Below are 27,230 nucleotides of genomic sequence, written 5' to 3' on the forward strand. Positions count from 1 at the left end.
CGAATTCCCAGTTCCATCAAGAGGGAAGAGGGGTGGGGGGACTTCACGGTCTCTCAGGGAACTCGGTTAAGAGACCCCATTCTTTCAAGGACTTCGGAAGTAGTCCCCTGAGAGGATGGACGGGCGGATGAAGATTTGGGTATGCTAATTTCTAGGAAGGAATTCCAAATTCTCCAGTGAAATCGATGTTGCCCTGACGCCCAACTTCCACTCCGTTCCCTTCCTCACTGCCCATACTGGAACCGAATAGGGTTTTTCTCTCAATCTCCCCCAGTGGTTCCTATTGACCCAACATCTGAACCCCCCCAACCAAATCAAACTATAAGCTCGTTCCTTAAAACACACTCTTACACACACACATACACACACATCGGCTCCTAAGAACTCCCGCTTTCTGCCCCCAGGGGAGGAAAAAAAAGCAAATGTAGGAAGACTATCCTACCCGAGAAACGAGAAAGAAAATTCAGCCAGAAGACAGGAAAGGCGAATTTCGGACAAAGGCGAGTTCCCTTCTCCCTTCCCCAACCCCCCAACCACCCACCCACCAGACCTCTACCCCACCACGCCCTAACCCAAAGAATGATAGCAATTGATAACTTGGTTCGTCGCACGTCCTGTTCCTGGTTGTCAGAAGCCCTGGTCGATGGTCCTTTTTAGGGACAATATTGCGATCTCTGTTCTTGGATGTACTCATAGAGGGGACTGGAGCGGGCGGTCGGATTCGATAGGGGACGACTCCTGGGATCGGGGGTCTGCCTGTCTTGGATCTGGAAGCGATTCTGTTCCCGCTTCTCCTCCCGGACTCTCCTGTCCCGTCCCCGGCGGAGTTTCTTCAGCTCTTGTTCTACTTCTTCCTCCTCCTTCCGAAGCTGCTCCTCCTCCCGGAGTTTCCGGTCTCGTTCCCGGCGGAGCCTCTTCAAATCTTGCTCCTCCTCTTGGAATTTCCTCTCCCTCCCCTGGCGACGCTTCTTTTCTTCCTCTCGCTCTTCTTTACGGAGCTGTTCTTCCTCCCGAAGCTTCCTTTCCCGTTCCCTGCGGAATCGCTGCTCCTCCTCCCCCTCCTCCCCGAGGAGATGTTCTTCTTCCCGAAACTTCCTGTCCCGTTCCCGGCGGAATCTCTGCCCTTCCTCTTCCTCCCGGAGTTTCCTCTCCCGTTCCTGACGACGCCTCTTCTCTTCCTCCCGCTCTTCTTGAAGAAGCTGCTCTTCCTCGCGGAGTTTCCTGTTCCGTTCCCAGCAGAGTTCCTCCAACTCCTGCTCTACTTCTTCCTCTCTACGGAGCTGCTCTTCTTCCCGGAGCTTCCTGTTCCGTTCCCGGCGGAGTTCCTCCAGCTCCTCTTCTACCTCCTCCTCCTCCTCCCTACGGAGTCGTTCTTCCTCCCTAAGTTTTCGGTCGCGATCTCGGCGGAGTCTCTGCAGCTCTTGAACCTCCTCCTCCAGCTCCTCTTCTTGGAGTTCCCTTTCTCGTTCCTGACGACGTCTTTGTTCTACTTCTTCTTCCTCCTCCCTACAACGCCGTTCTTCCTCCCGGAACTTCCTCTCTCTTTCCCAGAGGAGTCTCCGCTCCTCCTCTTGGGATTCTCGGTGATTCTGGGCATCCCGGTAGAACTGCTGGTCCCTAGCCTGTCGTCGCCTCTCCTCTTCCAGGGTCTCTCGGCTCAACACCTCGCAACCACAGTACCCTTCCTCCGTGGACGGCAAGTCCTGGGACTGCAGCTGCTCCGCCTCGTCGACCTCATAGGCTTTAGAGAAGACTTCCTTATTGCGGACCACATTTTCCCTTTCTGGTTGCCTCTGCGACTTCAAAGGACGGTTTTGGTCTTCCTCGTAGCGTTTCAGACCTGTCTCTCGCTGTTGCAGCTCCTCTAATTCCTCTCTCAGCTCCCTCTCTTCTTCCTGTCTGCGGACTCGGTCTTCCCCTAGGCATTGGCGATCCCTCCCCTTCTGCCTCAGTTCTTCCAGCTCTTCTCTCAGCTTCCTCTCTCGCTCCTGCCTGCGGACCTGATCTTCACCCCAACACTGACGATCTCTCTCCTGCCTCAGTTCTTCCAGCTCCTCTCTCAGCTTCCTCTCTCTCTCCTGTCTGCGGACCTGGTCTTCGTCTCGGCTTTGACGATCTCTCTCCTGCCTCAGTTCGTCCAGCTCCTCTCTCAGCTTCCTCTCTCTCTCCTGTCTGCGGACCTGGTCTTCGCCTCGGCTTTGGCGATCCCTCCCCTGCTGCCTCAGTTCGTCCAGCTCCTCTCTCAGCTTCCTCTCTCTCTCCTGTCTGCGGACCTGGTCTTCACCACGGCTTTGTCGATCTCTCTCCTGCTGCCTTAGTTCCTCCAGCTCCTCTCTCAGCTGCGTCTCTCGCTCCTGCCTGCGGACCTGGTCTTCACCTCGGCTTTGACGATCTCTCTCCTGCTGCCTCAGTTCCTCCAGCTCCTCTCTCAGCTTCCTCTCTCTCTCCTGTCTGCGGACCTGGTCTTCACCACGGCTTTGACGATCTCTCTCCTGCTGCCTCAATTCCTCCAGCTCCTCTCTCAGCTTCCTTTCTCTCTCTTGTCTGCGGACCTGGTCTTCGCCTTGGCTTTGGCGATCCCTCCCCTGCTGCCTCAGTTCCTCCAGCTCCTCTCTCAGCTTCCTCTCTCGCTCCTGCCTGCGGACCTGGTCTTCACCCCAACATTGACGATCTCTCTCCTGCTGCCTCAGTTCCTCCAGCTCCTCTCTCAGCTTTCTCTCTCTCTCCTGTCTGCGGACCTGGTCTTCACCACGGCTTTGACGATCTCTCTCCTGTTGCCTCAATTCCTCCAGCTCCTCTCTCAGCTTCCTTTCTCTCTCTTGTCTGCGGACCTGGTTTTCGCCTCGGCTTTGGCGATCTCTCTCCTGCTGCCTCAGTTCCTCCAGCTCCTCTCTCAGCTTCCTCTCTCGCTCCTGCCTGCGGAACTGGTCTTCACCTCGGCTTTGGAGATCCCTCCCCTGCTGCCTCAGTTCCTCCAGCTCCTCTGTCAGCTTCCTCTCTCGCTCCTGCCTGTGGACCTGGTCTTCATCTCGGCTTTGACGATCTCTCTCCTGCTGCCTCAGTTCCTCCAGCTCCTCTCTCAGCTTCCTCTCTCTCTCCTGTCTGCGGACCTGGTCTTCACCACGGCTTTGACTATCTCTCGCCTGTTGCCTCAATTCCTCCAGCTCCTCTCTCAGCTTCCTTTCTCTCTCTTGTCTGCGGACCTGGTCTTCACCTCGGCTTTGGCGATCTCTCTCCTGCTGCCTCAGTTCCTCCAGCTCCTCTCTCAGCTTCCGCTCTCGCTCCTGCCTGCGGACCTGGTCTTCACCTCGGCTTTGACGATCTCTCTCCTGCTGCCTCAGTTCTTCCAGCTCCTCTCTCAGCTTCCTCTCTCGCTCCTGCCTGCGGACCTGGTCTTCACCTCGGCTTTGACGATCTCTCTCCTGCCTCAGTTCCTCCAGCTCCTCTCTCAGCTTCCTCTCTCGCTCCTGCCTACGGACCTGGTCTTCACCTTGGCTTTGACGGTCTCTCTCCTGTCTCAGTTCCTCCAGCTCCTCTCTCAGCTTCCTCTCTCTCTCCTGTCTGCGGACCTGGTCTTCACCCCGGCTTTGACGATCTCTCTCCTGCTGCCTCAATTCCTCCAGCTCCTCTCTCAGCTTCCTTTCTCTCTCTTGTCTGCGGACCTGGTCTTCGCCTCGGCTTTGGCTATCTCTCCCCTGCTGCCTCAGTTCTTCCAGCTCCTCTCTCACCTTCCTCTCTCTCTCCTGTCTGCGGACCTGGTCTTCACCCCGGCTTTGACGATTTCTCTCCTGCTGCCTCAGTTCTTCCAGCTCTTCTCTCAGCTTCCTCTCTCGCTCCTGCCTGCGGACCTGGTCTTCACCTCGGCTTTGACGATCTCTCTCCTGCCTCAGTTCTTCCAGCTCCTCTCTCAGCTTCCTCTCTCTCTCCTGCCTGCGGAACTGGTTTACACCTCGGCTTTGGCGATCCCTCCCCTGCTGCCTCAGTTCCTCCAGCTCTTCTCTCAGCTTCCTCTCTCTCTCCTGTCTGCGGACCTGGTCCTCACCCCAGCTTTGACGATCTCTCTCCTGCTGCCTCAGTTCTTCCAGCTCTTCTCTCAGCTTCCTCTCTCTCTCCTGTCTGCGGACCTGATCTTCACCCCAACATTGACGAACTCTCTCCTGCTGCCTCAGTTCCTCCAGCTCCTCTCTCAGGTTCCTCTCTCGCTCCTGCCTGCGGACCTGATCTTCACCTCGGCTTTGACGATCACTCTCCTGCTGCCTCAGTTCCTCCAGCTCCTCTCTCAGCTTCCTCTCTTGCTCCTGCCTGCGGACATGGTCTTCACCTCGGCTTTGACGATCTCTCTCCTGCTGCCTCAGTTCTTCCAGCTCCTCTCTCAGCTCCCTCTCCTGCTTTTCCCTTCGGGTCTCCTCCTGGGAACGGGGCTTGGAATAGAGTTTGTTGCGGTGTTGGGCTTTCTCCTCCTCAACCTGCCGCTCCCAGTTCAGGTTCTGGTTCTGCTCCAGGTCCCGGGTACTCCGTTCCTCCTCGTCCTTCTCCTCCTCACGGAGTCGTTGGTCCTGGTCCAGTCTGCGGAACTGCTCCTCCTCTTCCGTATGCCGCCTTTCCTTTTCCCGACGGCGACTCTCTTCAGCGCCTTGGAGTCGTTGGTCCCGGGCCGTCCTACGGACCCTCTCTGGCACCCGGGGCTGGGAATAGAGCTTGTTCTGGCGGGCCTGGCCTTCCCTCTCCACCTGCCACCTCCAGCTCACGGGGCGATGCTTGGCTTCCTCGAGGGCTTCGTCCCTTTGGCTCTGCCTCTGTCGCCTGTCCTCCTCACAAAGCTCCTCTTGCTGCTTTAGACGCCGTTTTTCTTCGCGCCGCCTTAGTCGCTGTCTCAGACGCTGTTCCTCCTCCTCCTCGCAGCGCTGCTTACGCTGCCCCAGGAACTGTTCTTCCTCCTCAAAGCGCTGTTCACTGAATCTCTCACGCTGTTCCTCTTCGTCACAGAGCTGTTCACGACGTCTTTCACGCTGTTCCTCCTCCTCAGAGCGCTGCTCGCGTTGTCTTTCATGCTGTCTTTGACGCCGTTCTTCTTCACAGAGCTGTTGGCGTTGCCTTTCACGCGGTGCCTCTTCGTTACAGAGCTGTTCACGCCTTTCTTCTTGCTGCTTTTGACGCTGCTCCTCCTCCTCCTCTTCCTCCTCTTTCTCACAGCGCCTCTCGCGCTGTAGCTCCCCGTCCTGCTCCTGCTGCTGATGTCGCTCCCCGTCGCGCTGTCCGCGACAGCGCTGATCTTCCTCCTGTCGCGACTGGCGTTCCTGCGAGAAGTCTCGTCCCTTCTCTCTCTTGGTGCTCCCTGCCACTTGGCTCAAGGCGCTATAGCAGGCCTGAGCCACCTTGAATACGAGCAGGAGGAACTCGTTGAAATCTACGGATCCGTCGCGGTCTCTATCCAGGAGCTGCAGGACCAGGTCGACTGTCTGGGGGTCCTGGGGCCTCTGGAAGAAATTAAATCATCACCATAATAATACTAATTGCGATATTATTAAGGCACAGCGTGTCTTAGTGGAAAGAGCAGGGGCTTGGGAGTCGGAGGTCGTGGGTTCTCATCCCGGCTGGGTGACTTTGGGCAAGTCACTTAACTTCTCTGTGCCTCAGTTACCTCATCTGTAAAATGGGGATTAAGACTGTGAGCCCCACTCGGGACAACCTGATTACCTTGTATTCCCCCCGGCGCTTAGAACAGTGCTTGACACATAGTAAGCGCTTAACAAATACCATCATTATTATTACTAAGCACTGGCAACGTAGCTTCCACTATCAACTAACTTTTCCGTCTCCTCTCCCACTCCTTCAACCTCCTCTTCTTTCTTTCTTCCTGCTCCTCTCCTTCTTCCCTCTGTGAAGCAGCGTGGCTTAGTGGAAAGAGCACGGGTTTGGGAGTCAAGGATGGTGGATTCTAATCCCGCCTCCGCCACTTGTCAGCTGTGTGACTTTGGGCAAGTCATTTAACTTCTCTGTGCCTCAGTTACCTCATCTGTAAAATGGGGATTAAGACTGTGAGCCCCACTCGGGACAACCTGATTACCTTGTATTCCCCCCGGTGCTTAGAACAGTGCTTGGCACATAGTAAGCGCTTAACAAATACCATCATTATTATTACTAAGCACTGGCAATGTAGCAGAGAAGCAGCGTGGTCTAGTGGCTAGAGCACGGGCCTGAGAGGCAGAAGGACCTGGGTTCTAATCCCGGCTCCGCCACTTGCCTGCTGTGTGACCTTGGGCAGGTCACTTCACTTCTCTGTGCCTCATCTGTACAGTGGGGATTAAGACTGTGAGCCCTCTTCTGGGACAGGGACTGTCTCCAACCTGATTAACTTGTGTCTACCCCCAGCTCTTAGTACAGTGCCTGGCTCATAGTAAGCGCTTAACAAATACCATAAGAAAATGGCCGTGAGTGTCCCAGGGACCGGATGGTAAGAATAATAACCCAATTAAAAAAATAACGCTGCTGGTGGTGTTCATTAAGTGCCGCCTTTTTATGGAATTTGTTAAGCACTTCAATTAGTGGTATTCATCGAGCACTTATTGCGTTTTGGGGCACTATACTAAGAGCTTGGGAGAGTAAGCCCTGGCCTAGGAGTCAAAAGGACCCGGGTTCCGTTCTGGCTTTGCCACTTGTCTGTTTTGTGACCTTGGGCAAATCACTTAATTTCTCTGTGACTCAGTTACCTCATCCGTAAAATGGGGATTAAAACTGTGAACTCTCTGTGAGACAGGGACTGTGTCCAACCCGATTTGCTTATTTGCACCCCAGCGCTTAGTATAGTTCCTAGTTAGCGCTTAACAAATACCACAATTATTATTATTATTATTATTATTATTATTATTATTATTATTATTATTATTATTAGACTGTCAGCTCCTTGTGGGCCGGGATCGTGCCAACCAACTCTGTTGTAGTGTACTTTTCCGAGTGTTTAGTACAGTGTTCTGCACACAGTAACTGCTCAATAATTAGCACCGATTAACCAATCGATTTCAAAGTGCCTGGCATGGTGATGGCAAGGAACATCCAGTTGGTGGAAGAGCTGGACTTACCCAAATGAGTGTTGGACCCACGACCCATCACCCAGCGAATCCCCAGAAATGGGCGGTATGGAGTAGCACCCCCCACCAAGCGCTTAGTACAGTGCTCTACACACAGTATGCGCTCAATAAATTCGATTGATTGATTGATTGATGTCGCCCACGGAGACCCCAATCCTCAGAAGCCCCCCCACCCCTTCCCCCAGTCGCCATGGAAAAGGACGGGTGTCCTCTTGTTCTGCTCTAGAGGGAGACCCTCCCCACCCCCTGTCCTTCTCACACGACCACCCTTACCCGAAGGACGTCTCTGAACTCGCGCTGGAGAAGGGTCCTCAACTCGCCCTTGTTCAGTTTGACGTCATCGCCGTCGCAGGTGGCGTAGTAGTTGAAGATCTCGGAAATGTCGATGATGCTCTTCAGGAGGGGAGACATGTCTCGATCTTTTTCTGCTAATTCAAATGAACCTGGAAGACCGCAAAGGGAAAATCAGATAGAAGCCAGGGAAATCCGCCTGTATCACGTCCTCCTCCTCAGCCCCCTCCAGCCCCCCAGACACTTCCCAAATCCCTTAGCCTCCTGATCTCCCATCCTGGGCTCTGTCTCTCTCGGTGGCCACCCCCACCTCTCCCAGTTGTTGGCTCTGTGTCTCTCACTGTCTTATCCACTTGCCTCTTGTTCCCGTCTCTGTCCCTCTTCGTATCTCTTTCCCTCTGCATCTCACTGGATCAATCTTCCGGGCTGTTTCTCTCTATCTCAATCTGTCTGCTTCTGCATCTCTTTCTCCCTTGTGTCTTTCTACTTCAAAATCTGCCTCAGTATCTCTCTGATTCTTCCTCTTTCTCCTTCTGTCTCTTTGTCAGTATCTTTTCTCGTTCTATCCCTCTGGGTTCTGTCTCCAAGTCTTTCTACCCTTGTGTCCCTGACTCAATATCTCTGCTTTGTCTCTCTTTCCCTCTTCATCTCTCTGCCTGAATTTCTCTTTCTCTTTCTCTACCTTGTTGCATCTCTCTCCCCCGTGTATCGCTGCCTTTGTCTCTTCTTCCATCTGCCTCTCTCATTTTCATTTAGACGGTGAGCCCACTGTTGGGTAGGGACTGTCTCTATATGTTACCAGCTTGTACTTCCCAAGCGCTTAGTACAGTGCTCTGCACACAGTAAGTGCTCAATAAATACGATTGATGATGATGATGATGCCTGTCTCTGTCACTCTGCTTTTCTCTCCCTTTGTCCCTCTGTCTCATCTCGGACTTTCTTTCTCTTTCCCTCTGCATCTCTCGATTTCAATCTCACTGTCTTTGTCTTCCTGACCCTCAATCTTTCTGTTATAACACCTACAAGCCGCCTCCACCCAGTCTCACCTCCGACTCAATTCACGGTCCGTCCAGCCTAGAACTCTGTCTCCACACCCGGATCCCTGTGGAAGAACTCTGTGCTGGTCTCCCTCCTGGAAAGCACGGTTTTTTTTTCTGCCTTTCTGCTACTACATCACTCATTTTGGGTATCTGAATCTCTCTGTATTCGTCTCTCCCTCTCCCAATGTGTAGGTCATCTGTTTTTTCCTCTCGTCATCTCGGGTGTCTCTTTTCTTCGACAGGGTCTCTGACTTTCCCGCCTTCTAGACTGTGAGCCCGTTGTTGGGTAGGGATTGCCTCTATCTGTTGCTGATTTGTACTTTCCAAGCGCTTAGTACAGTGCTCTGCACACAGTAAGCGCTCAATAAATACGATTGAATGAATGAATAAATGCGATTGAATGAGTGAATGAATGAATGACTTTCCATCCTTGTACTGACGGTATTTTTTAAACCCTTAGGATGTATCAAGCACCGTTCTAAGTGCGGGGGTAAATACAAGCTAATCAGGTTGGACACAGTCCCTGTCCCACGTAGGGCTCACAGTCTTAAGCCCCATTTTACAGATGAGGTGACTGAGGCAGAGAGAAATTAAGTGACTTGCCCAAGGTCACACAGCAGACAATTGGTGGAGCTGGGATTAGAACCCAGGTGAGATCAGGAAACGATCATGCGTGCCCCTGGCTCAGCCCTAACGGGCTGCCCCACCCAGGACTCTGTATCCAGAGCAACAACAAGATGTTGGGAGGAGCTAGGTGCTGATTACTCTCTTGGACAATCACGGTTGAGGATGAACCATCTTCACCCCGACTATCCCCTTTCCATCCCTGACTCTCCCCAGTGACCCAGCACGGACCATCCAACACCCCTGATTCTCCCCCCTCTGGCCCTAACTCTCTCTAGTGACCCAACACTGGTCACCCAATACCCCTAACCCTCCCCTTTACGTTCCTGATCTTCCCCCATTGACCCTGCCTGGAACCCTCGTCCGTAGTTCTACCCAAACCTCTCTGGAACCTGTCAGTATTCCTGGCCACAAGACTCTCCTGGGGGAGCGAATTGAGTTTACTCCCCACCCCCTATCTCTTCCCGGGGAAGAATTGAAACCTTCTGCCCGAGCCCCTCCCCATGAATTTAGCATCCCTTCGCCCCGGGGCTGTGGGGTTTGGGGGAGCAGCTACTCCCAGTTCAACTTGCCCACCCACCTCGTGGCTTGCGACCCCTGACCCCTTCATTCATTCATTCAATCGTATTTATTGAGCGCTTACAGTGTGCAGAGCACTGTACTAAGCTCTTGGGAAGTACAAGTTGGCATAGAGACGGTCCCTACCCAACAGTGGGCTCACAGTCTAGAAGACTCATCTCTCCCGACCACTACTCCCTGGCTCTGTCAGTGTCTTCCCCTGAGGGAGCCGCTCCACCCCTATGATACCCTGGTTACCACCTCGAATCGGGCTCCGATCTGTTCCCCCTGTGATTCAATGACTGGGCAATGCCAGGACAGTGCTCAGGGGGCCGGCAGACAGTGGTTTGAAACCCTGGAAAACTTCGGTTTCCCTCTCTTTTCCTCCCTCCTCTTTCCCCCCCTGCTCTAGGGCCTGAAACATCCAGGATTTCCAGGTGCTCAGAGAGCCAATCCGGGGTAGGGGTCGAGGAGAGGAAATCGGGGGATCCTCCCCACTCTGTCTCTCCACCACAGCCCACCCTTCTCTGATCACTAGGACAGTACAGCGTGGTTTAGTGGATAGAGCCCGGTCCTGGGAGTCAGAAGGACCTAGGTTCTAATCCCGGCTTGCCACATCAGCTGTGTGACCTTGGGTGAGTCATTTCACTTCTGCGTGCTCATTTACCTCATCTATAAAATGAAGATTAAGAGTGTGAGCCCCAGGTGGGTCAGGGACTGTGTCCAACCTGATGAATGTACCTACCCCAGTGATTAGAACAGTGCTTGGCACATAGTAAGCACTTAACAAGTACCATTATTGTTATTATTATTAGAACAGGGCGCCACTTCCCCGCACCAGGCATCCTCTCCTAAGACGGAGCAGGCCACCCCTTCCCTCCAGCTGGCATCTGCTGCCAGTACACAGCAGGGCACCCCATCTTCCTGCGGGCATCTACAACCAAGACAGAGCAGGGCACGCCTATCCCCCAGCTGGAATCCCTGGCCAGGACAGAGCGGACAAACCCTCCCCTCCAGCTGGCATCTGTTGCCAGGACAGAGCAGGGCACCCCTTTCGTCCAGCTGGTATCTACCGACAGTACATAGCAGGGTAACCCTATCTTCCATCTGGCATCCCCTAGAAGAACAGGCAGGGCATCCCTATCCCCCAGCTGGCATCCCTGGCCAGGACGTAGGAGGGTATCCCTCCCCTCTAGCTGAAAACCCCACCAGAGGAGACCCATTGCCCATCCCCGACTCCGGAGAGGAAGACTTACCCACTTCACTGGAGGAGAATATTGGATAGCTCGCTGGCACTGCTGGCGAGGGTACTGGGGAGCCGGACGCCGGGGCCCTTTTATAGAGGTTTTTTAATTGTGCCCCGAAGAGCAGCAAGGCAGTAGCCCGCCCACTCTCGTGGGTTTGAATCACCTCAGCCTTGCCCCACCCCCCAACTCCCCACAGTGCTTTTTGCTTATCGCTGCCGTAGGCCCACGTGGCTGTCCTGAGGGGGCGGGGGCGAAGAGGGGGACGCAGGGGGCTGAGACCCTCCAGACCCCATCCCAGGTTCCCCCTTCCCCTCTCATCCTGGGAGCCAGATCAACCCAGAGGAGGCGAGAGAAGGTCACCTCTATTTTGACCTATGTGGGTTCTGCCCCCTCCTCCTCTGTGTGGGGATGTTGTGCGTGTCCTGTCCTTGGGGGATTCGGTCAGAGCAGTGTAGGGCATGGGATGGGGTCCTCTAGATGGTTTTTTTTGCCACCGAGAGCTTCTCAGGACAGGCCTTCCCTGGGACTCCGGGCTTAGCCAGCTGAGAACATGGGTGTGGGGTGTATGGACGTGCTCCAGCTCCAGAACTGAGCGCCCCAGAAATTCTGGGAAGACGAATCCCCCCTCGATCCCATCCTGACCCCTCGTTTGCCCACGTTAGTCGGGTGAGGGAGATGGGGGAAGGAAGCCGATGTGTTGTTGGGTGAGGATACCCGCATGTACCCCACTCCCTAACCTCGGCGATCCCTCTGGAGCCCCTGAGGTGGGATATTTGCCAGCTGGGATGGGGGGCTGCGGAGGGGTAGGGTCCTCTGGGGATTTGGTAACGGCCTCTTGATTTTCCCTTGAATCTGCTTGGGCTCCGGGGTAGGGGGTGGCCGCGGAGGGGAGGGAGTATCATGATGCATCACGGGTTAGATAGCATCACCCTGCAAGGACAGCGCTGAGAGCGATGATGACACCAGAGAACTTCAGGTCAGCATCTGTACCACCGTAGGCTCATTAAGCTAAATGGGACAAATCATCCCCCCTCCCCTCCCCAGCTGCCCCACGCCCTTCCCTCCCCCTCACCCCCTCCAAGCTCCTCATCCTTTCCCACCTGTGCCTGACATTGGCATGGATTTATCGCCGGGCTCACCGGCAGCATCACTGGATAGAGCCCGGGCCTTGGAGTCAGAAGGTTGTGGGTTCTAATCCCAGCACCACCACTGGTCTGCTGTGTGACCTTGGGCAAGTCACTTGATGATGGTGATGGTATTAGTTAAGTGCATACTATGTGCCAAACACAGTACTAAGCGCTGGGGTAGATACAAGGCAATCAGATCATCCACGTGAGCCCTAGACTGTGAGCCCACTGTCGGGTAGGGACCGTTTTTATATGTTGCCAACTTGGACTTCCCAAGCGCTTAGTACAGTGCTCTGCACGCAGTAAGCGCTCAATAAATACGATTGAATGAATGAATGAATCCACGTGGGGCTCACAGTCTTAATCCCCATTTTACAGATGAGGTCACTGAGGCACCGAGAAATTAAGTGACTTGTCCAGGGTCACACAGCTGGCAAGTGGCGGAGCCGGGATTAGAACCCATGGCCTCCGACTCCCAAGCCCGTGCTCTTTCCAACTTGTTTCCAACTTGTACTTCCCAAGCGCTTAGTACAGTGCTCTGCACACAGTAAGCGCTCAATAAATACGATTGATTGATTGATTGATTGATTTCCACTAAGCCACGCTGCTTCATTTTTCTGTGCCTCAAGTTCCTCATCTGTGAATGGGGATGGAGACTGTGAGCCCCAAGTGGGATAGGGACTGTGTCCAACGCGATTTGCTTGTAACCACCCCAGCACTTAGTACGGTGTCTGGCACACAGTAAACGCTTAACAAATATCAGAATTATTAGGGGTTGCCGGAGTGAACCGAAGACTCTCGTATCTCTCCCAGGTCCGGGGTCTGGGTCAGCGGATGCAAAATGAAGACTACCGGACCGTCCCCTAGTAGTGATCTCTGAGCTGAGCTCACCCCTCCCTCCCCCGGACTAGGACAGGGACGAGGAGGGGCTTGGGTCAAGTCCGGCCCCAATCCTGATGACCCCAAAGCCTCCAGCCATTGAGCTTCCTCTCTGAGGACTTTGGAGCAGTCGGTCAGTCAGTCAGTCGTATTTACTGAGTCCTTACTGTGTGCACAGCATTGTATTAAGCGTTTAGGTGAATGCAATAAAACAGTAAACAGGCACATTCCCTGCCCACAACTAGCTTACAGTCTAGAGGGGGAGAAGTGGGGAAAGCAGGGATGAGCCCTGTAGACTGCCTTGTGGGCAGGGATCACATCTGCTGACTCTGTTGTATTATACTCTCCCAAGTATTTAATTCAGTGCTCTGACAGTAAGCGCTTAATAAATGCCATTGATTGATTGACTGATTGACTGATGAGCTAGGAGCTGGATCAGTCAAGGAATAATATACACAGAAGAAATCACACACACACACACACACACACACACACACGGAGAAGCAGCGTGGCTCAGTGGAAAGAGCACGGGCTTTGGAGTCAGAGGTCAGGGGTTCAAATCCTGGCTCGCCAGCTTTCAGCTGTGTGACTTTGGGCAAGTCACTTAACTTCTCTGGGCCTCAGTTACCTCATCTGTAAAATGGGGATTAAAACTTTGAGCCCCCCCGGGACAACCTGATCAACTCGTAACCTCCCCAGGGCTTAGAACAGTGCTTTGCACATAGTAAGTGCTTAACAAATACTATCATTATTATTATTATTATTATACACAAACAGCCATATACACTATGCTGGGCACTAGGGGAGGGACAGATGGAGGAGGAGATCCTGCCCTTGGTGGTGGTGGTGGGGGTCTGCCACTTGAATGGAGAAGACAGGACCTACTCACATCCACACTGTATTGGACACTGAGGAAGGAATTGATCAAGGACATGACACAATCCCTATTCTCGTGGGGGCTGCCATTCTGATGCGGGAGACTGGACATACCCACATCTACGCTGTGCTGGACACTGAGGGAGAAGAAGATGCAATCTGTCACCTGGACACTGAAGAAGGAACAGAGGTAGGAGGAGACACAGTCCCTGCCCTCGAGGTGTTTGCCACTCTGATAGAGGAGACCGAACAAACCCACATCCACACTAAGTTGGAATCTGGGGAAGGGACAGAGGGAAGAAAAGAAAAATAGCTTTTGAACACTGTACTAAGCACTTGGGAGGGTGCAACAGAAATAGTACACATGATCTCCATCTTCAGGGATTTTGCAACCCAGCAGGGGAGGCAGACATTAAAATAAATCAGAGCTAGGAAGAAGGGGAAAGAGGGGAACTTTCTAGAAGACATCTTCCTAGAAGAGGTAGCTGTCCTACCTCTGTTTGCCATCTCCTAATGTTTTAAAGAAAGATAATCCAGCAACAAATCAGCCACGGGCTCTGAAAGCCATAGAGATCCTCTCAATCAATCAATCAATCAATCGTATTTATTGAGTGCTAACTGTGTGCACTGTACTAAGCTCTTGGGAAGTACTAGTTGGCAACATATAGAGACGGTCCCGACCCAACAGTGGGCTCACAGTCTAGGACTCTCATACTAGTTGTGGTAGTAGTGGTATTGGTAGTAGTAATAGTGGAAGTAGTAATAGTAGATATTCCCTGCCCCACAGGGAGCTTCCACTCTAATCAGGGAAACAGACACAGAAATATTCCACAAGTGGTGGAAATGGAATAAATAAAAAGGAATATTGGTTCAGATATCCAGAGATACACAACCCCTCCCAGTAGGTTCCTTCCATGCTAGCTGGTCAGGCCAGACTGGGAATAGTTGGAGGAAGGGACTAGAGGATTGTGGGGAATGGGAGAAGAAACTTGGGGGTGGTTCGGAGTCTCTGTCACCCATCCCCAACTCCTTTCTTCTTTGGAGAATTTTTGCAGAGTGGCAGCATTTAAAATGTTTTAATCTGAGGATCTTCCTGTTCTTTCCAGGTGGAGAGAGGTCATATGAACCTGTTTTTTTTAATACGTGTCCAAATGGAGGTGTGGAGATGTCAGGGGGTATGCAGAGCTCCAGGCATAGGGGAGACCTGGACTTCCTGCATTCCAGCTGAGGGGTGAACTCTCTCCCTGGTCAAGGGTGTCCCCAGGACAGCTAGGGATAGAGTATGGCCCCTCGTCCTAGATTGGGGCTAATTCCTTTTATTATTGGGAACAATGTAATAGCGGTAGTCGTCGTCGTCTTAGTATTTATTGAGTGCCCACTTGGTGTGCTGCACTGAAATAAATGTTTCTGGAAGTTCAAAACAAAGAACTGAAACATTCACCCTGTCCACAAAGAGCTTCCACACAAATAGAGGTGACGGACAACTATTTACAAATAGAGTAGATAAAATAGTTGAATATAAAATGGAATAAATATATATATAGCGAAATGCCGAGAATGGTTATAAGTATGTTCAAACCAACACTGTGTGTTCTGGTCTTGGGGTTGGGGATGGGGCACCCTGGAGTTTTCCCAAGCCACTTTGAGCCCCTTTCTGGCAGCTCCACAACAGTAATGTACATATCTATACATTATGTAAGATTAATTATTTATTTATATTAATGTCTGTCTCCCTATCTAGACTGTAAACTTGTGGGCAGGAAGCGTGACAATCAATTCTGTTGTATTGGACTCTCCCAAGTGCTTAAAAAAGCAGCGTGGCTCAGTGGAAAGAGCACGGGCTTTGGAGTCAGAGGTCATGGGTTCAAATCCCAGCTCTGCCAATTGTCAGCTGTGTGACTTTGGGCAAGTCACTTCACTTCTCTGGGCCTCAGTTACCTCATCTGTAAAAGGGGGATTAAGACTGCGAGCCCCCTATGGGACAACCTGATCACCTTGTAACCTCCCCAGCGTTTAGAACAGTGCTTTGCACATAGTAAGCACTTAATAAATGCCATTATTATCATTATAGAGTGTTCTGCACACAGTGAATGCTCAATAAATATCATTGATTGATTGATAAATTGGAAATTTGATAAATTTTAGAGAAGCAGCATGGCTTAGTGGAAAGAGCACGGGCTTGGAAGTCAGAGGTCATGGGTTCTAATCCCGGCTCTGCCACTTGTTAGCCATGTAACTTTGGGCAAGTCACTTAACTTCTCTTAGAACAGTGCTTTGCACGTAGTAAGCACTTAATAAATATCATTATTATTATTATTATTCTCTGTGCCTGTTACCTCATTTGTAAAATGGGGATTAAGACTGTGAAAACCCCCGGGAACCTGATAACCTCTTATCTCCCTCAGCGCTTAGAACAGTGCTTGGCACATAGTAAGCACTTAACAAATACCATTATTATTTATTATTTTATTTCTAAATCTCAATTTCTTTGATTCTGGGCCAGCAAACAACATCCCCACCCCGACGCTACCCCCGGTCCTTTGGCTCTCTTAGAGAGAAATCAGACCCTGCACACCCTGCACCCCAAAACTCGGACAGGATAGCCACCAAGATCGGTGCTGCTGACTCATTGATCCCCTCCCAGCCTGGGAGATTTTGATGAGATGAGAGTCCCTCTCTCCACTCCAGACTCGGTTTTGGGATTTTTTTTTTTTTTTTTTTTTTTTTACTAAGCATGTCCTATGTGCTAAGCACTTCGCTAATCGCTGTGGCTGTTACAGAACAGACTGGACACAGTGCGCATCGCACAAGGGACTCACAGCCAGAGAGAGAAAGCAGGGATCTTACACCTATTTTATAGATGGGGAAAGCCTGGTCCAGAGAGGTCGAGTGATTTGCCTGGGGCCATACAGCAGGCTAGTGGAGGAGCTGGGATTAGGACTCGGACTTCTCGGTGCCTCAGTTCCCTCATCTGTAAAATGGGGATAAAGACTGTGAGCCCCATATGGGACAGGGTCTGTGTCCAATCTGATTAGCTTGTATGTACTCCAGCACTTAGAACAGTGCCTGACACATAGAAAGTGCTTAACCAATACCATTGTTATTATCATAATTATTGTCTCCTGACTCCCAAACCAACGCTCTTTCCACTAGGTCATGGGGGGAACCCTAGTGGAGTGCGGAGTCATTCATTAATTCGATCGAATTTATTGAGCCCTTACTATGTGCAAAACACTGTGCTAAGCGCTTGGGAGAGTACAATATAACAATAAACAGACAGATTCCCTGTTCACAACGAGCTTACATTCTAGAGGGTGAGACAGACTTTAATATTAATAAACAAATTACATACACGTACATAACTGCTGTGGGGCGAGTCCAAACAATCAATTAATCAACCGTATTTATTGAGTGCCTACTGTGTGCAGAGCACTGTACTAAGCACTTAGAGGAGTACAAAATAACAATTAGAGAAGCAGTGTTGCTCAGTGGAAAAGAGCATGGGCTTTGGAGTCAGAGGTCATGGGTTCAAATCCTGGCTCCACCAATTGTCAGCTGTGTGACTTTGGGTGAGTCACTTAACTTCTCTGTGCCTGTTACCTCATCTGTAAAATGGGGGTTAAGACTGTGAGCCCCCCGTGGGACAACCTGATCACCTTGTAACCTCCCCAGCGCTTAGAACAGTGCTTTGCACATCGTAAGTGCTTAATACATGCCATTATTATTATTATAAACAGACACGTTCCCTGCCCACAATGAACTTACGGTCTAAAGAGTCTAGGGTCCAGGAGGGAGGTGTCTTGGGGGACTAGGGGGATTTAGGGAGAGAGAGAGAACTTCTCTCACCCCATGCGGCCATTCCAGGGGCAGGAATTCTGGCATTCCTGTCATTCCCGGACCCTCGACTGAGACGGAGGCATGCCTTTGTGGAGAAGTCCAGTCTCCCTGTGGCAGGCTGTTGGAGCTGGGCGGTGCGGGAGGCCGGTGGGGAGGGACAATTGGGGTGGACCTCCTCATCCCCGGCCCAGAGGGTGACGGCAGGGTCAAGGCCTCGGCGTCCCCCCTCTTCCCACCCCCGCACCCGCCCCAACCCACCCCACGCACCCACACACGCGCTCACGGTCGCCTGGAAGGTCTCGGAGCTCCCTGAGGGGACGGGAGGAGGGAGAGGAGGAGGGGGAGGGCCGGTAATTGCTCCCTGTAAAGTGCTTGGTGATGTACAGATAGAAAAGGGCTCATTAAGGCAATCGTTAGCAATTCTTAATTTTTTATCTCCTTTCGGGTCGAATTATCCTGGCCATAATTACCATCCCCACCCTCGCGGAGATTGCAGGCCTCCGAGTCAGCAGATGCTTGAACTTCTCGTCACAACTCGGAGAGGCCAGTCACTAGGAGGATCCATTCAGAGGGACCCAGGTCACCTGGACTGTCTGGCCTCATACTCTGCCCCCCCACCTCCCCACCAGCTACTCGTTCCCCCAACCTCTCCCTGGGGGTCGAGGGGAGTCAAGGGTTCTGCCCTCATGCGTCTCTCCAACTCTCTCTGCCAGGATATCTCTCTGTCTCTCTCCCTCTCTCTCTCTCTTTGTCTCCGGATTCCTGTCTCTCTCCGAGTCTCTGTCTTTCTTTGGGCCCTTCTCTCTGTGTCTCTGTCCCCAGATTTCTGTCTCTCTCTGAGTTTCTCTCTCTCTGGATCCCCCCCAACCCGTGTTTCTATTTCTCATTGTGCTTATTATAGTGTACTCTCCCAAGCACTTAGTATGGTACTTTGCACACAGTAAGTGCTCAATAAATGATTGAGTGACTGACTGCTCCTGGCTCTTTCTTCATGTCTCTCCTAAGGGCCTTGTTTCTCTGTCCATTCCCTTGTCTCTCTGGACTTCTGTCTCTTTGTACTCCTGTATCTTTTCAGATTTCCCCCATCTCTGACTTTGTTTCTTACTGTGCTTGTCTTTTCGTGTCTCTTTGTCCCATGATCCCGATTTGTCTCCCTATCCCTGTCTCTCTCTCTCTATGTTTCTCTCTCTGTGCCTCGCTGATGCTCTCTGCCTGTCTCTCTGTTCCTCCCTCTAATTGTCTCTCCATTTTTTTTCTGTGATCTCTGTGTATCTAACTTTGTCTCTCTTTTCCTCTAGTTTTTCCACCTCACTCTGTCCCTATCCCTCTCCATCCCTCTAATAATAATAATTCTGGTATTTGTTAAGCACTTACTAAGTGCCAAACACTGTTCTAAGCGCTGGGGGAGATACAAGGTAATCAGGTTGTCCCACATGGGGCTCACAGTCTTAATCCCCATTTTCCAGATGAGTTCCATCAGTTCCCTCATCTGTAAAATGGGGATGAAGACTGTGAGCCCCATGAGGGACAACCTGATCACCTTGTAACCTCCCCAGCGCTTAGAACAGTGCTTTGCACATAGTAAGCGCTTAACAAATGCCATCATCATCATCATCATCAGGTAACTGAGGCACAGAGAAGTTAAGTAACTTGCCCAAAATCACATAGCTGGTGGAGCCGGGATTAGAACCCACGACTTCTGACTCCCGAGCCCATGCTCTTTCCACTGAGCCATGCTGCTTCTCTGTCTCCCATCTCTCTCTGTCCTGTGTTTGGCAATCTCTTTCCGTCCCTTTCTCTCACTGTCTCGGTACCTCTCTGCATCTCTCTCTGCCTTTGGGTCTCTGCTCTCTGCCTCTCTCTGTGTGTCTGGGACCACAGACACGCAAAAAGTCTAGCCCCTTCATGTCCCCTCTTCTTTCCTCAAACTTATCAGCTCTCCAGGGTCCCGAGCCCCGCCAGCTCTGCCCCCCCCAATCACCCCGATAACTTTTAACTCCAGCCACCCAGCGCCTAATTAAGGAGAGAGTTGGAATCGAGAGAGAAGGGCCTCATTCCCACCCCTAATCTCATCTCTCGCTTTCTGCTGGGCCTGTGGAATTTTCCACTGGGGAAATGCTTTCTTCTCCCATGGAGATGTTCCCCGCCTCTGTAACCGGCTATGTTGTAACCCCCTCCCCCGCCTTCTCCCCTGTCACCCCCTCCTCCTCCTCTCATTCATTAGAGAAGCAGCTTGTCAGTGGACAGAGCAAGTCGCTCACTTGGGCAAGTCACTTCACTTTTCTGTGCCTCAGTTACTTCATTTGTAAAATGGGAATTGATTCTGTGAGCTCCATGTGAGACAGAGACTGTGCCCGACCTGATTTGCGTGTGTCCACCCCAGTATTTAGCACAATGCCTGGTGCACACAATAAGCACTTAACAAATATCACAATTATTATTAGAGCACAAACCTGGGAGACAGAGGACCCGTGTGCTAGTCCCGGCTCCACCACTTGCCTGCTGTGTGTCCTTGGGCAAGGCACTTAATTTCTCTGTGCTTCAGTTTCTGCAGCTGTGAAATGGTGACTCAGTACCTGTTCTCCCTCCTTCTAGGACTGGGAGCTCCACTGGGGAAGAGACTGGTTCCAACCTGATTAATGTGTATAGAACAGTGCTTGACAAATAGTAAGCACTTAACAAATACTAATGCTATTATTATTACCCCCTTCCCATTACCCTCCTGATTCCCCCTACCCCTACCCATTCCCTCCTGCCTCATGTCGGCTGCCTCCCTCCAGAAATTAGGGGAGCAGGTAACTGCCTTTACCCCATGTTCTATCTGGACATTGGGGAGGGGGAGATCCGGAACGTTTTCGTTCATTCATTCACTCAATCGTATTTATTGGGTGCTTACTGTGTGCAAAGCACTGTACTAAGTGCTTGGAAAGTGCAATTCGGCAACAAATAGAGATAATCCCTACCCAAAAATGGTTTTACAGTCTAGAAGGGGGAGACAGACAATAAAACAAAACAAGTAGACAGGCATCAATAGCATCAAATTCATAGTTTTGGAATCACAGAGCCCGTGGGGGCGTGAGGAGGGGGCTGGGGATGGTGGGGAAGGGGGAGAAGGGACAGGCAGAGGAAGGAAGGAGAAATTTTAGCTGCTACGAAAGGTGTAGACCGGCTTCTGAAGGCTTTCTTGAGTCCTCCCTGGGCATGGAGTGGAGGCAGACCCAGGAAACCAGTCAATCAGAGGTATTGACTGAGAAGCAGTGTGGTCTATTGGATGGAACACAGGCCTGGCAGTCTGAAGGACCTGGGTTCTAATCCTGTCTCCACCACTCATCGACTGTGTGACCTTGGGCAAATCATTTGACTTCTCTGTGCCTCAGTTTTCTCATCCATAAAATGAGGATTAAGACCATGAGGCTACTATGGGACATGGACTGCGTCCAATCTGATTAGCATGTATCTACCCAAGCGTTTAGTACAATGCCTTTAGTGAGTGCTTTTAGTGAGTGTTTAATAAATACCACAAAAAGGTATTGATCGAACTGCTGTTGAGTGCAGGGCACTGTACTAAGGGCATTCACTACACTAAGCACTTGGGAGAACTCTCTAGAAGCAAGGCACATATTCCCTGTTTTCAGGAGGCTTCCATTCTAGTAGTGTGGAAAGGCAGAAGGGCAGGATTTGGGGAGCAGGAGGAAGGACGAGAGGCTGTTCCAGACCTGGTACGTGATGGTGTGTGTGACCGACTGAATGTAGGACCGTCAGGCCGAGGGCGGGTGAGGACAGTTGGGCTCAGAAGGCTTCTCGGAGGAGACAGGCTCTGGGGAGGCTTTGACGCTAGGGAGAGCCACAGTCTGGTGACTGGGACTTGGAGTTTGGGGGAAGAGAACTTGCAACAGGTGGAAGCCTGGTGTAGTGGAAAGAGCACAGTCCTGGAAGTCTGAAGTCATGGGTTCTAATCCCGGCCACTTGTCTGCTGTGTGGCCTTGGTCAAGTCACTTGACTTTTCTGCGCCTCAGTAACCTCATCTGTAAAATGGGGATTGAGACTGTGAGCCCCACGTGGGACGGGTGTATCCAACTGATAAAATTGTATCTACCCCAGCTCTGAGTACAGTGCCTGGCACAGAGTAAGGCCTTAACAAATACCGCAATTATTATTATTATTATTATTCCAAAGCATTTTATGACCATGCTCCACCCCCAGACCTCGGGGGTCCCAAGCCCTCTGGGAGCTGTGATCTGAAGAAGCCACGCAACTCCAAACCCCGGGGACATGTTGGGGGCGGCGGAGGAGGGGAGAAAAGTGTTGAGAGAGGTAGTGCAGATTATTTTCTTCTGGAGATGAAAAGGCAGGGCAGGGCTGAAAATAAGCAAACAGAAAAACAGCCAATCATGGCTGTTCCTCTCCAGATCCCCTGCACCGGTTCCAGGACCTGACCCGAGGCCTCCGCCTCCACGCCTGCTTGCCTTCGCCATCACCGCCGCTGCTATTATTCAAATGAAGGCCCGAATAAGCAGAATTTGGGGTGACGAGGGAGAGGAACTCAGTGCTCTGGGCAAGGCAAGGCTTGTAAAGCCGAGTTTCTGCCCCTACAGGGGCAGGGAGGGAGGGAAGGAAGGAGATGGGGGGAGAGATAGAGAAGGAGGGGGAAAAAGAAGGCAGAGACAGAAGAATGGAGAAAGAGATGTGACGAGAGAGATAGCAGGGACAGAAGACTGGAGAGAGAAGGGTAGGGAGAGAGTCAGCAAAGACAGGAGACTTGAGAGGTAGGAACGGGGAATAAGAGTAGAGTCTCTACAGTGGAGAAAAATGAGATGGAAAGGAAGGATCGAGACAGAGGGACAGTGAGACAGTGAGAGATAGAGGGGGGTGAGAGGGAGAGACAAAGGGGTGGCAAAAGATTGAAAGGGAGAAGTAGATATGGGAAGGGAGTGAGGGAGAGAGAGATGCCACAGAGAGAGACAGAAGGGGGTGGAGAAAGGGTGGGAGGGGGAAGTGAGGAAGAGAAACCAAAGGGTAGATAGATGAGAGTGTAAACTCGTTGAGGGTAGGAAAACTGTCTTTCTACTGTTCAACTCTCCAAAGAAACTAGCAATTAATACAATATCTAGGACTCAGTAGGCGCTCAATACATATCATTGATTCATTCATTCATTGTAGAGAAGCACGGAGGGAGAGAGAGAGAAGCTGAAGGAGAGAGAGGGAAAAAGGGGAGAGAAAAAGAGTAGAGAAATAAGTGGTGAAAGAGAGGGGGAACAGAGACAGCAGAGACAGGGAGAGAAGAGAGAAGGAGGAAGAGAGATAGAGATGGGGAGAGAAGAAAAGGCAAAGAAGTGGAACGAGAAATAAACAGAAAGAGGGAGATGGAGGGAGAGAAAAAGAGGGAGAGAGGATGCCCTCTAGGACAGAGATACAGAGAGGTAGAGAGATGGAGATGGTCAGAGAGACCCAGAGGAGACGAGGTGGGGGAAGGGGAGGAAAAGAGAGAGAGAGACAGAGAGACAAGACCACTGCGGGTCTAAGAAGCAGCGTGGCCTAGTGGATAGAGCACAGGCTTAAGAGTCAGAGGATGTGGTTTCTAATCCCGGCTCCTGCCACATGTCTGCTGTGTGACCTTGGGCTAGTCATTTCACTTCTCTTTGCCTCAGTTCCCTCATCTGTAAATGGGGATTAAGATTGTGAGCCCCACGTGGGACATCTGATTACCTTGTATCTCCTCCAGCACTTAGAATAGTGCTTGGCACATAGTAAGCGCTTAACAAATACCATCATCATTATCATCCAACCTCATAATATTGTACCTGCCCCAACGCTTTGAACAGTGCTTGACACCTAGTAAGTGCTTAACAAAAAACCACAATTATTATTATTATCTGATCGGGGGTTGCTCTGCTTCCCCTCCTTGGAAGACTCCCCTGCTTCCCAGGGGCAGGAGGAAAACCAAGAAGTTTTTACAAGGGCTCTGTGGAGATTTCTAAGGACTTTTATGAGCACCCCCTCCTCCTTCTCCCCTTCCCCTTCCCCTCTCTTAAAATATAAAATTTCTATTTTAACGAGAGAACAGCTCCTCCCGCCGCCTTGGGCCCAGTTTCCGCCACCCCGAGTTTCCAGATGTCGAAATGGGAATCACGGAAAGGTGAAGCTACGGTTGAACTCAGTGACTGCCTGCACCTCCCCAGGCAGAATCTCTCCCCCATTCGTGGGGTTAGGGGAGGGCATTTGGAGGGTATCCAGAGGGAGGGGAAAGGGGCATCTTTGTTGACGGGAGTCCCCCAGTCAATCTCACGAACCGTGTAGACCCGGGTTCTGTCTTTTCAAATGCACCAGGATGCTGGGAAGAACCATGGGCTGGTCCATGGACCCTTTGGAAGCTGGAGAGTCAGGGGTCGGGGGTGGTCTGTGCTGGGTCACTGGGGGAGAGTCAGGGATGGAGAGGGGAGAGTTATTGGTGTTGGATGGTCCTTTCTGGGTAACTGGAGGACAGTCAAAGATGGAGAGGGGAGAGTCAGAGGTTTTGGATGGTCCAGGCTGGGCCACTGGAGGAGAGTCAGGGATGGAGAGCAGAGAATCAGGAGTGTTGGATGGTTAGTGTTGGGTCACTGGGGAAGAGTCAGGGATGGAGAGGGGAGAGTTGGGGGCACTGGAGAGTCCATACTGGGTCACCGGTGGAGAGTCAAGGATGTGGGTCGGTCCGTGTTGGGTCACCGAGTCAGGACTGAAGAAGGGGGAGAGTTAGGGATGTTGGACAGTCCATGCTATGACACTGGGGGAGAGCCAGCATTGGAGAGGGGAGAATTACAGGCATTGGATAGTCTATGCTGGATCCTGGGGGAGTCAAGAATGATAAGCTTGCTATAGGCCGGGAAGGTAATGCTAATTCTGCTGCATTGTACTCTCCCTTACACTTAGTACAGTGCTCTGCACAGAGTAAGAGCTCAATAAATAATACTGATGATTGATTGTGAGGGGAGAGTCAGGGGTTCTGGATGTTTTCTGAGTCCCTGGGGGAGTGTCAGCGATGTTGGATGGTCATGAAGTCAAAACCTGTTAGGTAGGAGTTAGGGAAAAAGGTTTGGGGTAGTGTCAGGAATAGGAAGAGGCTAGAGCTAGGGTTGGGGAGGGTTAGAGTTAGGTTGAAGGGCAGGGTCAACGATCAGGTGAGAATTTCTTTCATGGTTAGGGTACACATTAACATCTTCATCAGGGGCAAGTTCAAGGTTACATTTAGGGCTAGAGTCAGCTTTAGGGTCACAATTAGGGTTAGGGTTAGCACAAAGGTCAGGGTTGCAGTTGGGGTTAGAGTTGGGAACAGGGTCAGGAATTGGGATGGGGTTAGGGTTCCATTCAGGGTCAGGACTTGGTTTTAGCTCTTGTTTGGAGTTCTTGAGAAGCAGCGTAGGCTAGTGGAAAGAGCCCAGGCCTTGGAGTTAGAGGACCTGGGTTCTAATCCCAGTTCTACCCCCTGTCTTCTGTGAGATACTTGGGCAAGTCACTTGACTTGTCTGTGCCTCAGTTCCCTCATCTGCAAAATGGGGATTCATTACCTATTCTCCCTGCTACTTGAGTCCCATGTGGGACCTGATTATCTTGCAACATTCTTTTCATTCATTCAATCATACTTATTGAGTGCTTACTGTGTGCAGAGTGCTGAACTAAGTGCTTGGGAGAATACAATAATAAACAGGCACATTCCCGGCCAACAGTCTTTCCCAGAACCTAGTAATAATAAAAATAGTCATAATGATGGTATTTGTTAAACCCTTACTATGTGTCAAGCACTGTTCTAAGTGCTGGGGTAATACAAGTTAATCAGGTTGGACACAGTCCAGTACAGTGTTTGACATGTAGTAAGTGCTTAACAAACGCCACAATTGTTATCATTACTATTTGATTCACAGGTTCGGTTCACTGACTTTGTCTTGCTTTCATAAGAGGGAGTCTCCATCCATGATGGCATTATCTCTGATCTTTTGACACCTTGTAGGATTCCTGCCCATGCCCCCTTCCAAAGATCCCTTATTATAATAATAATAATAATAATAATAATAATATTTCTGATATTTGAGCTATGCTCTCCTGCCCCCATCCATAGCTCAAAGGGAGCAACACCCAGATTCCAGAAACAGGTACTGTATCTGATCTGATGATCTTGTGTCAATCCCAGCGCTTAGCAGAGTATAGGTGTTCACAAATACCATGTGGCATTGTCGACGTCATCATTGTCGTTATCCTCGTCATTATACATTCAATCATATTTCTTGAGCATTTAACTGTGTGCAGAGCACTGTACTAAGCACTTGGAAGAGTACAATGCAACAATAAACAGACACATTACCTGCCCACAACGAGCTTACAGTCTGTCACTCATACTCTTAAAAATCTATAGCTTATCCTTGTTTCTTCTAGGTTTCTTTGCTGCAGAGCACTGTACTAAGCGCTTGGGAGAGTACAATGCAACAATAAACAGACATAGTACCTGCCCACAATGAGCTTACAGTCTGTCACTCACTTTTAAAAATATGCAGCTTCTCCTTGTTTCTTCTAGGTTTCTTTGCTGACCTCTCACCCATGTCCTTCCCTCCTCATATCCTATCAACAATGACTCTCTCCCCCCCTTAAAAGCCTTATTGAAAACGCATCTCCTCCAAGAGGACTTACCTGACCAATCCCTCCTTTCCTCTTCTTCCACTCCCTTCTGCGTCACCTTGACTTGCTCCCTGTATTCAACCCCAAAGCACTTAGGTCTGTATCTGAAATGTATTTATTACTATTAATGTCTGTCTCCCCCTCTAGACTGTAAGCTCGTTGTGGGCAGGGAATATGTCTGTTTATCCTTGTATTGTCTTCTCCCAAGGGCTTAGTAATAATAATTAATAATGATTTTTGGTATTTGTTAAGCGCTTACTGTGTGCAAAGCACTGTTCTAAGCGCTGGGGAGGATACAAGGTGATAAAGTTGTCCCATGTGGGGCTCACAGTCTTAATCCCCATTTTACAGATGAGGTAACTGAGGCACAGAGAAGTTAAGTGACTTGCCCAAGCGGAAAGCGGTGGAGTCGGGATTAGAACCCATGACCTCTGACTCCCAAGCCCGTGCTCCTTCCACTGAGCCAGGCTGCTTAGTAAAGTGCTGGGCACACAGTAAGCGCTCATAAATACGATTGACTTAGTTTCGAGAACGTTGCTGCTCTGGCTCAAATCTTCCTCCTGGTGGTGCACCTCGAGTGGACTGTTCGGTGGGGGGTGGGGGTGGGTTACCGACACTGCAGGACAGGGTTCGGGGGGTGGCTGAGTCACAGTAGGGGCACCGGGGCAGCAGACGGAAAGAGGGGGGAATTAGTTATATACCTAATATTAATTATATACCTGTATATATGTATATATGTTTGTACATATTTAGTACTCTACTTTTATTTATTTATTTATTTATTTATTTATTTATTTATTTTACTTGTACATATCTATTCTATTTATTTTATTTTGTTAGTATATTTGGTTTTGTTCTCTGTCTCCCCCTTTTAGACTGTGAGCCCACTGTTGGGTAGGGACTGTCTCTAGATGTTGCCAACTTGTACTTCCCAAGCGCTTAGTACAGTGCTCTGCACACAGTAAGCCCTCAATAAATACGATTGATTGATTGATTGATTAGTTGAGTCATCCCTGG

At 50.8% G+C, this 27,230-nt stretch overlaps 1 protein-coding gene across 1 annotated transcript; it reads right to left on the bottom strand.

Moving 5' to 3' along the window:
* Positions 1-653: 653 nt before the first annotated feature.
* TCHH (trichohyalin) lies at positions 654-26,137 on the bottom strand. The gene is made up of 11 exons (XM_038768472.1): positions 26,077-26,137; positions 23,854-23,977; positions 13,744-13,867; positions 10,858-10,911; positions 10,440-10,525; positions 8,358-8,398; positions 7,362-7,531; positions 4,043-5,477; positions 3,111-3,994; positions 2,181-3,005; positions 654-1,988 (listed from the first exon to the last, which is right to left on the bottom strand). The coding sequence occupies exons 1-11, from the start codon at positions 26,135-26,137 to the stop codon at positions 654-656; spliced, it is 5,139 nt and encodes a 1,712-aa protein (XP_038624400.1).
* Between the last annotated feature and the right edge of the window lie 1,093 nt (positions 26,138-27,230).

The sequence above is a fragment of the Tachyglossus aculeatus genome, chromosome Y4, assembly GCF_015852505.1.
Source record: "Tachyglossus aculeatus isolate mTacAcu1 chromosome Y4, mTacAcu1.pri, whole genome shotgun sequence".
NCBI lineage: Eukaryota > Metazoa > Chordata > Mammalia > Monotremata > Tachyglossidae > Tachyglossus > Tachyglossus aculeatus.